The 10,446-nt window shown below is 53.2% G+C and overlaps 2 protein-coding genes across 2 annotated transcripts; one reads left to right on the top strand and one right to left on the bottom strand.

Moving 5' to 3' along the window:
- Positions 1-842: 842 nt before the first annotated feature.
- Positions 843-4,198, top strand: LOC112875583 (receptor-like protein kinase HERK 1). The gene is made up of 2 exons (XM_025939471.1): positions 843-3,756; positions 3,991-4,198. The coding sequence occupies exons 1-2, from the start codon at positions 1,182-1,184 to the stop codon at positions 4,092-4,094; spliced, it is 2,679 nt and encodes an 892-aa protein (XP_025795256.1). The 5' UTR covers positions 843-1,181; the 3' UTR covers positions 4,095-4,198.
- Positions 4,092-9,697, bottom strand: LOC112875582 (calcium-transporting ATPase 4, endoplasmic reticulum-type-like). Its single transcript, XM_025939469.1, has 8 exons — positions 8,005-9,697; positions 7,621-7,687; positions 7,412-7,533; positions 6,790-7,068; positions 6,154-6,531; positions 5,963-6,072; positions 5,620-5,848; positions 4,092-4,948 (listed from the first exon to the last, which is right to left on the bottom strand). The coding sequence occupies exons 1-8, from the start codon at positions 9,679-9,681 to the stop codon at positions 4,373-4,375; spliced, it is 3,438 nt and encodes a 1,145-aa protein (XP_025795254.1). The 5' UTR covers positions 9,682-9,697; the 3' UTR covers positions 4,092-4,372.
- Positions 9,698-10,446: the final 749 nt, after the last annotated feature.

Below are 10,446 nucleotides of genomic sequence, written 5' to 3'. Positions count from 1 at the left end.
GCTGCCAGCCCAGGGCATCAGGTGCCACGACGCACGGAGCATTTCCCACCGGAACGGACCCGCACCGCAAGGCTTCGTTCGTGGTGGGGGCGCACGACGGCACGACGCGACAGCGACGGCCGCCCTGCCCCTGCCTGGTGGTGCCCGATCCGGTCGCGTGGCGGCGTGGCGGACCCGGCGTCGGAGCGGAGGCTTCCGCTGCCCTTCCCACCGGCGCCGCGCGCGTCGCGACGCAGGGCGGGGAGGGATTCGGAGAGGACCTGGGAAAGCAGAGCGCACCCGCACCACCACCACCACCACCACCACCACCACCACCGGCGACGATCAAATCAAACCGATCGCCTTTCTTTTCCTCGTCGGGGGACGAGGATCGGGGCCGTTTTTTTCCTTCTCCTTGACAAAAGGCACGTCCGCTCTCGATCCTTCGTTTGCTCCACTCCCCCCTCTCGCTCTCTGCGTGCCGGATGCGGCGTCGTCGATGGATGGAATGGAACCTCGCTGAGCTCGACGTGCGCGCACAAACGGGGTCAGGGGACCGACCGGAGCCGCAGGATCGGGATGGGATGGATGCTGAGCTGCTGACTCGGTGCCCTGTAAAAAGAACCTACAGCTTCCTCTCACCCTCTGCTTTTTGTGGTTGTAAATAAAAATGATTAAAGGATACAAAAGCTTTGCTAATGTCATGGGGTTAAATTAAATAAAATAAACAAGGTCTTCCTTCGGGGTCACGCGTCAACGAGCAACCAAATCAAACAGCCAGTGTTCGCCTGACAACCTGTAATCCAGGAAAATGACAGGATTAAAAGCCCCCCGTTAAAATAGACAAAGCCACCCTCTACCTGAGATCCTCGGAAAGTGACACTGATATGCTTTCCCCACTAATCCAAATGCTCCTCCTCCAATATTACCTCCATGCCTAGCCGAAATCTCCAATCACCAAGCCCCCGGTTTCACCTTCCTGTGGGTAGGCTCTCTAGGTTTGCAGCAGCTGCTGTGCCTGTCTTCGCCAGTTCCCTGTTTCACTTTCATCCATCCCGTCGCCGAGCAAGCTGCAGGTTTCTGAGCACCTCCTGAACTAATTAATCATCCATCCCCCATGGCTCCCATGGGGCCTTGATGCTGCCTGCTCCGCGCCGCGGCCGGGCTCCACGTCTCTGTCCCCGGGAGCCGCCGCCCACGAGATGCTTCTAGAGCGACTGAGTGAGGAGCTGATGGTCCTGCCGCGGTCCTTCTCGCGCCGCGTCCCTTGCATGCTCCTGCGGGCCGTCGTCGTGCTGTCCGCGCTGCTCGCCGCCGCGCGCGCCGCGTTCGTCCCGACGGACAGCTACCTCGTGCTCTGCGGCACGGCGGCGAGCGCCACCGTCGGCGGGCGGACGTTCGTCGGGGACGCCACCCTGCCGGGCTCGGTGCTGTCGGCGCCGCAGAGCGCCGGGGCCAACGCGTCGGCGGGAGCGGCCAACGCCTCCTCCGGCGAGGCGGAGCTGTACCGGTACGCGCGCGTGTTCCCGGCGCCGTCCACGTACACGTTCGCGATCAAGAGGCCCGGTCGCCACTTCGTGCGCCTCCACTTCTTCCCCTTCCCGTACCAGTCGGGGGACCTCGCCGCGGACGCCAGGTTCAGCGTGTCCGTGCAGGGCGTGGTGCTCACCGACGGGCCGTACGCGCCCGCCAACGGCACGGCCACGGTCAGGGAGTTCTCGGTGAACGTCGCCCGCGGCACGCTGGCGATCGCGTTCACGCCGACGGGCAAGGTGGCGTTCGTCAACGCCATCGAGATCGTCTCGCACCCCGACGACCTCTTCGCCGGCACGGCGCAGACGGTGAACCCCCTGGGCCAGTACACCGGGCTGTCCACGCAGGCGCTGGAGACGATCCACAGGATCAACATGGGCACTCCCAAGATCACGCCCAGCAACGACACGCTGTGGAGGACATGGCTTCCCGACGAGACCTTCCTGGTCGACCGCACCGTCGCGGTGCCCATGGACGTGGCCCCCAAGACGGTCCAGCGCACGCCGGGCTTCGCCACCCCGGAGGCGGCGCCGGACATGGTCTACGCGACGGCGAGGGAGCTCAACAAGGCTCTAATGGACAGCACCATAAGCGCGCAGTTCAACATGACGTGGAGATTCCCATCCACGCCGGGGTGGGCGTACCTGCTCCGGCTCCACTTCTGCGACATCGTCAGCAAGGCGGCGAACCAACTGGCATTCAACGTGTACGTCGGCGGGTGGTCCGTGCTCTCCAACTACGAGATCGCCAACAAGGACACTTTCGGCTCGCTGGCCGTGCCGTTGTACAAGGACTTCGTGCTGAGCGCCAAGGACGCGATGGGCAACATCACCGTGAGCGTCGGGCCGGCGACGGGACTGGGCAACATGGATCCGGACGGCCTCCTCAACGGCCTCGAGATCATGAGAATAGTCGGGAGCACAGGCGGCGGCGGCGACCCCTCGTCGCAGAGCCGTTCGAAGAAAATCATCGCTGGAATCGTCGCCGGCTCGGCGGTCGCGGTGGTCACGGTGGTGATGGCCGTCGCGTTCCTTGTCCTCAGGGCGCGGCGACGGAAGAAGCCGGAGAAGAAGCCGTCGAGCACCTGGGCCGCGTTCTCGGCGAGCGCGCTGGGCTCCCGCAGCTTCGGCAAGAGCAACAGCGGCGGCACCAGGAACAACACGGTGACGCTCGGGCAGAGCGCCGGCGCCGGGTACCGGTTCCCCTTCGCGGCGCTGCAGGAGGCAACGAGCGGGTTCGACGAGGGCATGGTCATCGGCGTCGGCGGGTTCGGGAAGGTGTACAAGGGCACGCTGCGGGACGACACGCGAGTGGCCGTGAAGCGCGGCAACCGGCGGTCGCGGCAGGGGCTCAACGAGTTCCGCACGGAGATCGAGCTGCTCTCCCGGCTGCGCCACCGCCACCTGGTGTCGCTCATCGGCTACTGCGACGAGCGCGGCGAGATGATCCTGGTGTACGAGTACATGGCCAGGGGCACGCTCCGGAGCCACCTCTACGACTCGGAGCTGCCTCCCCTGTCGTGGAAGCAGAGGCTCGAGGTCAGCATCGGCGCCGCCAGGGGCCTGCACTACCTCCACACGGGCTCGGGGGCCAAGGCGATCATCCACCGGGACGTCAAGTCGGCCAACATCCTCCTCGACGACAGCTTCATGGCCAAGGTCGCCGACTTCGGGCTGTCCAAGACCGGGCCGGAGCTGGACAAGACGCACGTCAGCACCGCCGTCAAGGGCAGCTTCGGGTACCTCGACCCGGAGTACTTCCGGCGGCAGATGCTGACGGAGAAGTCCGACGTCTACTCCTTCGGCGTCGTCCTGCTCGAGGTGCTCTGCGCCCGCCCGGTGATCGACCCCACGCTCCCCCACGACATGGTGAACCTCGCGGAGTGGGCCACGAAGCGGCTCAAGAACGGCGAGCTCGACAGCATCGTCGACCAGCGGATCGCCGGGACGATACGGCCGGAGTCGCTCAAGAAGTTCGCGGACACCGCGGAGAAGTGCCTCGCCGAGTACGGCGTGGAGCGGCCCGCCATGGGAGACGTGCTCTGGTGCCTCGAGTACGCGCTGCAGCTGCAGGAGGCGTCGCCGGACAGCTCCGGCACGGACGACACGAAGCTCGTTCCCGAGTACCAGCGCAACCTGTCGACCGCCAGCGATGGGTCTGCCAGCACCATGTCCGCGAATTTGGGGGACCTCGATGGCATGTCCATGAGGAGAGTCTTCTCAAAGATGATCAAGAGCGAGGAGGGTAGGTAAATACAAAGCCAAAACTACCATGCGCATCTTCACATCATTCCACGTACAGAATTTCAAAGGCAGCATCTCAGTTTTGGTTCCATACATGTAAATTTAAACAAACGATGTACATTCCCACATGTAGAAAGAAAGTACAGTACTTTATTTCACTATATTTTGTCAGGAGAGGCGGCTCAGGTCCTCTTGAATTCTTATATAGTGGCTATAATTTGAAACTTTGCTGCAGATCATCGTCTGCACAAAGAGGAATCTCTCACAGCTAATCCGAACAGGGCACTGCAACAAGCATACACTGAGCAACATATGTCAACACTAACAGCAGGCATATAAAGTGCAGCATTAGAGGTAAAAAGGCAAACATGCTGTATCTCCAGCACGTTCACAATACCAACTTCCGTTACAACGAATAAATGCAGTCTGTTCACCTTGCGATCTGATTATGAGTTCTATATAGTAGCCTAACTTGCCCTGCACGGTCATATGCTCAATCTAAAAAACACTCTCAGAAAAGATCGAGAGCCCTTGCAACTCAAAAACAATGGGGTGTCACATCGAATGTCGATTCCCCGTGGCACTACTAGAAATCTAATACTGATGATCACTAGCATCTACTCCGCCTTCCTCTTCCCTGACTGTTTTCTGGCACGTGCTGTCAGGCACCGTCCCACAAACTTAAGAACCTCATCGATCAGCACCACTGGGAAGGCCACTGCTATCACCAAGAGCCATTCGTTGAAACTGAGGGGCACAATCCCAAACACTTGAGCGAGGAAAGGCACGTAGAGGATCAAGAAATGCAGCCCAAAAGACACGGACATGGCCAGAAGAAGCCATGGGTTAACCCATGGTGGCATGCTTAAAAGGCTGCCGTCCTCCGACAGGGCATTGAGTGAGTTGAACATCTCAATGGCCACCAAGACAGACAAAGAGAGGGTCGTCGCTTTAATCTTGCCACCCTGGAAGTAATCACACGGGTTCGCATCAAAGCTGAAGGTGCTTGCTCCTGCTGTGAATGGTGACACCTTGAAGCCCTCCCATGTGGAGCACTGGCCCCAGTTTGATAGCTGGGAGTATGACACAAGAGTATGACCATCACTGGCCAGGTCGATTCCCAGGAAAGAGCCATGTGTGTACCAGATAATGAAGATTCCCACTGTTGCAACCCCAACATAAAGGCCAATAACCTACATATGCCAAGACAAGGATCTCAAGTAAGAAAAAATGTCGGTACATTATGTTTCATGTGGTGCACCATATACATTATCCAAATGGGAAAAAATTGGCAAATTACAAGGTGGAATTTTGGCTATTTAATGGATTTCCATGAATCATGATACTTCAATTATTAGCTAGATTCCTTTATCCTTTAGTTGCAGATCAGTTAGATCAGATTTGACAGGCCAATATATTTACTTCAGAAATAATTTCATGGGATAAAATATTATGAAAACACAAACTTGGAGCAACATTGTCTCTTTTTATGACCACAATTTTTTAGGTAATAGATGCAAATTTAATCTAAGTCGTGAGCATTTAAACATCAATAGTGCAGCTACGTCGAATTCATGGCTTTCCCTTCATGTCATCAATCATGTCAGAAGAAAACCTAAACCTTGAGTTACTATATCCAAGTATGCTCAGGCGAATTGGTGTCATTCAACTAGGACAAATATATTCGTGAGACTATCCACTACAGGTTTACAATATCAATAATTCAATATGTGCCGCTAAAAGACTTAGTCTTTCATTTAAAAGTATGTATAAAATGCAAGGCAGCTTCATGTAAAAAAGAAATGAGCATGGCATGTTAACTTCAAATCCATCAACCAATAACATGATTCACTAGAAAACATACCATATACCGAAACAGGATCCAAGGGGTGATCAATGAGTCGTCACTTCTTCGGGGAGGTTTCTTCATGATATCTTTATCAGGTGGGTTGAAACCCAAAGCTGTCGCAGGAGGGCCATCTGTAACAAGATTGACCCAAAGAAGTTGCACTGGGATAAGGCCTTCTGGTATACCCAAAGCTGATGTCAGGAATATGGACGCAACTTCTCCAATGTTTGAGGAGATCATATATCTGCAATTTCACATTGACACACATGAACTCAACGGTCATCACCCTATGGTTTTAATGTAATCCAACAATTGTACACAAAACAAAAGGTTGGCCATAGGTTATCTGAAAACAGACCTAATAAAAGCCTTCATGTTGTTGTAAATAGACCTCCCTTCACCAACTGCTGCGACTATAGTACTGAAGTTATCATCTGCAAGCACCATATCTGAAGCTTCTTTGGCAACCTGGCACAAGTTGATAGGAGAAGAATCAGAAACCCTCCCACAAAACCTGAGGAATCTCAACCATAATGAAATAAGCCATACCTCAGTGCCTGTAATGCCCATTGCAACTCCAATATCAGCCAGCTTAAGAGCAGGTGCATCATTCACTCCATCACCAGTCATCGCAACCACTTCACCGTCTTCTTTGAGCAATCTGACAATCTCCTGCTTGTGTTTTGGCTCTGCCCTGGAGAAGAGAAGGCCACCCTGTTGTCTTAGGAGCTTCTTTTTATCAGAAAGCGCCATGAATTCCTTTCCTGTGAAGCTCTTCGAACTGATATCCTCATCAGGACCGAACACCCCAATCTCACGGCATATGGCCTCTGCTGTTTCTTTATTATCACCTGTTATTACCATAACACGAATCCCAGCAGCTCTGCAATCTTCAATTGCTTTGTGGACTTCTTCTCGCGGAGGATCCTGTCATAGTTTTGAGTGTTATAAAGTGCATGCTTTTGTAAACATGAAGAGGCATATACTCCCTCCGTTCCAAATTGTAGGTCGTTTTGGCAAATCTAGATACATAATTTTTGCTATGCACCTAGATAAACACTATGTCTAGATACATAGCAAAAACTATGTATCTATATTTGCCAAAACGACCTAAAATTTGGAACGGAGGGAGTACATATTAGAATAATCTTATAAAAAAAGGTTCCATGGAGTACAAGTCCTCACCCTTAGACCAACAAAACCACAAAATATCATATTACTCTCGATGGAAGAGTAGTATGAAGGATCAAGCAGGTACTTGTGAGCTGCATGTTCTTCTCCATCATATGTTGCAAATTCTGCCAAATCCTCCTTGTAAGCAAAACCCAAACAGCGCAAAGCACCAGCTGACATGTCACGGAGTGTAGATAATATGAGTGCCTTGGCACCATCATCCAAGAGCACAACAGATCCATCAAGCAATTGAATATAGCCACATCTCTCTAGCAGATTCTCTACTGCTCCCTGCAAAGTTTACTTCCACCATGAAACACTAATAGGATAATGGAAAAGACATAGCAAACACATCACAACTAGTGACAAAACATGCCAGTTCCATCAAAAGAGGTATCTAATAAGGAAGCAAACTATTATGACAAAAAGTTGCACCCCTTCGAGGGAAAAGCAGGACGCAACAAAATGGGATTGCTGGTTGGGCATGATGATCTACAAGTGATTGTTTACATCTTCCTCATTGCTTAAACAGAATGAAACTAGAATAGATGATTACTGTAAAGTAGCAACTGATGATCTAAAAGTAGAAGGAATGCTAATTGCAGCAGAAATAGATCATAGTAATTCATAATACCTTGACAAGCAGCAAATTCTTCCCAGAGTCTTCTTTAACAATAACTCCCATTGATTTTCTGGTGCGATCAAACTCCAGAGTTGCTACTCTCTTAGCAGCATTGCTCCACCACTGACAGCACCCTTCAAACAGTAGTTGTAGTAGTTATTACTTATTCTTCAAACAAGCATCCAGATTTTTTTAACAAAGGCACAGAGGAATCAACATACTTAGCAAATCAGACGAATCCAAAGATGGGGTATAACCACCAGGAAGCCCCATTTTCTCAACCAAAACCTGCCATAAGTATAAGAGAGTCATAAGAATGTAAATTACAACATATATCGAGCACCTCAAAGAAGGAACTGTCTAATAAATTACCAATCTAATCTTATATGGGGTCAGAAAAGTAGATACCAGTTCTTTCATTATATTTTATTTTTATTGGACAAGGTGCTATTAACATTTTGCAGACTGCTTCCAAGCTACATGTAAGACAAATTTGAGGCAGAGGCAAGAAGCATCAACTTAAGACTCTAAGAGCATTCCAATTAAAAGGTAATGATGGTTGTGGTGATGTACAACAGAAAATTTATCACATGAACAAATAATACCTTCAATGCAGCTTCTGTCGGCATCCCTGTGGCAACGTATTGATGCTCAGAGTGGGCAATGCTTGCATCATTGCAAACTGCAGCGATCTTTGCAATCATCTGGAGATTTTCATCCATGCTCAAGCTTGGCCAATCGTGTATTTTCCCATCAGTTGGATCATAAGTGGTCCCATCAACCTTAAAGGTCCTAAGTGTATCAGGCCACCTCCCAATCGCTACAAGTTTCACAGCGGACATCTGATTGGTGGTCAAAGTTCCTGTCTTGTCAGAGCAAATGACAGTTGTGCAACCCAATGTCTCCACACTGGGCAACTTCCTCACAAGGGCATTTTTCTGCGCCATCTTCCTTGTGCCGAGTGCTAAGCATGTGGTGATCACAGCAGGCAAACCCTCTGGAATTGCTGCAACAGCCAGTGCCACTGCAATCTCAAAGTAATAAGTGCACTTCTCAAATGAGAATTTGAAATTCCTAGGCCAACCGTCCACATACTCCCAGGAGAGGAAATACTTCACGTTGATGAGCCAAACCAAGGCACAGATCACACCAATTATGGCAGTTAACGCCTCACCGAACTCATTGAGCTTCTTCTTCAGTGGCGTGTCATCCTCCTCCTGAGATGCTTCCTGGATCTGCGCATGGATCTTGCCAATTTCGGTCGCCATGCCTGTGCCCGTCACGACACAGACAGCACTGCCGTTAACAACAGTGGTACCGGCAAAAACCATGCACTCCTTTCCCTGGATGTCTGTGTCCTCCAACTCGATCTTGTGGCTGGTCTTGTTAACCGAAGCGGTCTCACCAGTGAGGGATCCTTGCTCGACGCGGAGGGTCGAGCTGATAAGCTGGAGCACGCGCATGTCTGCGGGGACCTTGTCGCCAACACGGAGCTCAACGATGTCCCCCGGGACGAGGTCGCGCGCCGGGAGGCCATGTGACCACCGACCGTCGCGCTTGACGGTTGCGTGCTCGGACTGGATCTCCTTGAGCGCCTCGAGCGCCTTCTCGGCGTTGCTCTCCTGCCAGACGCCGACGACGGCGTTTACGATGAGGATGAGGAAGATGACGAGCGGCTCGACGAAGGCGGTGACCCCGACCTCGCCGCCCTCGGCGCCGTCGTAGAGCGCGAGCACGAACGAGACGACGGCCGCCAGGAGCAGGATGCGGACTAGCGTGTCCTCGAACTGCTCGAGCACGAGCTTCCAGACCGACGGCGGGGCGTGCCGCTCGAGCTCGTTGGGCCCGTACCGCTGCAGCCGTGCGGCCGCCTCCTCGGAGCTGAGCCCGCGGTCCACCGAGACGCCGAGCTCCGCGAGGCACTCGCTCGGGGTGCGCGCCCACGCCGGGAAGGCCGGCTGGGCCGGGTCCGCCCCGGAGGAGGCGGATCCGTCCCGCCGCCTGCCCTCGTCCTGCCCGCCCTTGCCCATTGGGTCGCCCGGCTCTCGAGATTCGCACGGAGAGGAGGCGCTCCCTAGTGTTCCCGGCCGCCGCGGGCGCGAGATCGCATGGAACCGAAACCCTAGGAGGAGGGGAAGAAGGGGGAGGAGGCGGCGGCGGCGGCGCGGAGACTGGGCGAGGAGGCGATGGCGATTGGTGGCGCAGCGCAGAAGCCAAAGGTAAGGGGGGACGGGGACGAGGCTTTTCTCCTTTCTCCTTTTCTTTATGGCGTATATAAACATATTTTATTATCGCGGGGGTAAGTGGACCGATCGATTCGCGGAATAGTTTAATACTCGACGGGTTTAATAAAGGGGTGATTCGTGGGCTGCGCTCGCCGGTTTATCCCTTCGCCCCCTTGGACTCTGGTGGCTCTGCAGGTGGGGCCCTGGGCGCGTGCACGTGGGGACAGCCCGTCAGTGACAGGCCAGTGCCAGTTCGCGATGGTGAGGCGTGCCGTCTCATAAGTCAGATTTATGCGGGTTTTTTATGATGCGGAGGAGGGAGATAAAATGGTTGTTTTATGAAATAGTAATTTTATAGGTTAAAATTAAGAATTATGAAACCGCTTAGATAAGATATTATTATTATACAACTTATAATATTTATTTTTCTATTCCATAAATTAAGGAACATGGTACGACTGTGAGATAATAAAAATAATAATATATTATAGAGTTTGTCCGTTCAGTTATCTCAAAATGCTTCGATATACTTCTAACAAGCAATTTCGCAAAAAGAAAATTAGCCGGTAAGCAACGGAGCTTGGAGTCCCGGCGGATAGATGTCTTGCTTGACCCGCGGCGGCGACGTCAGCAGCCGAGGCCCGGTAGCGCCACGTGTGAGCGTCCGGGGATCTGGGCTTCCAGGGCCGTTGGGCCTGCGCGAGCACCGGCGAAAAGGGTCCCCGCCGCCGAGCCTTGCTGTCCCACGCCGCTTTGAGCTGTGAAGGACTGAAGGCGGCTTTCGTCGCCCGCGCGCGCTTTGCTCGGATCGGGCCGCGAGGA

Source organism: Panicum hallii, chromosome 9 (assembly GCF_002211085.1).
Source record: "Panicum hallii strain FIL2 chromosome 9, PHallii_v3.1, whole genome shotgun sequence".
Classification (NCBI taxonomy): domain Eukaryota; kingdom Viridiplantae; phylum Streptophyta; class Magnoliopsida; order Poales; family Poaceae; genus Panicum; species Panicum hallii.
The sequence above is the reverse complement of the archived record's forward strand: the minus strand, read 5'-3'. Positions and strand labels throughout refer to the sequence as shown.

Coding starts and splice junctions, on each gene's coding strand:
- LOC112875582 (XM_025939469.1), bottom strand. CDS start 9,681: ATGTTTATATACGCCATAAAGAAAAGGAGAAAGGAGAAAAGCCTCGTC. Junction 6,532..6,789: donor GTGGTTTTGTTGGTCTAAGG/GTGAGGACTTGT, acceptor AAACTATGACAG/GATCCTCCGCGAGAAGAAGT. Junction 5,849..5,962: donor AACATGAAGGCTTTTATTAG/GTCTGTTTTCAG, acceptor GTGAAATTGCAG/ATATATGATCTCCTCAAACA.
- LOC112875583 (XM_025939471.1), top strand. CDS start 1,182: ATGCTTCTAGAGCGACTGAGTGAGGAGCTGATGGTCCTGCCGCGGTCC. Junction 3,757..3,990: donor GATGATCAAGAGCGAGGAGG/GTAGGTAAATAC, acceptor ACTTTGCTGCAG/ATCATCGTCTGCACAAAGAG.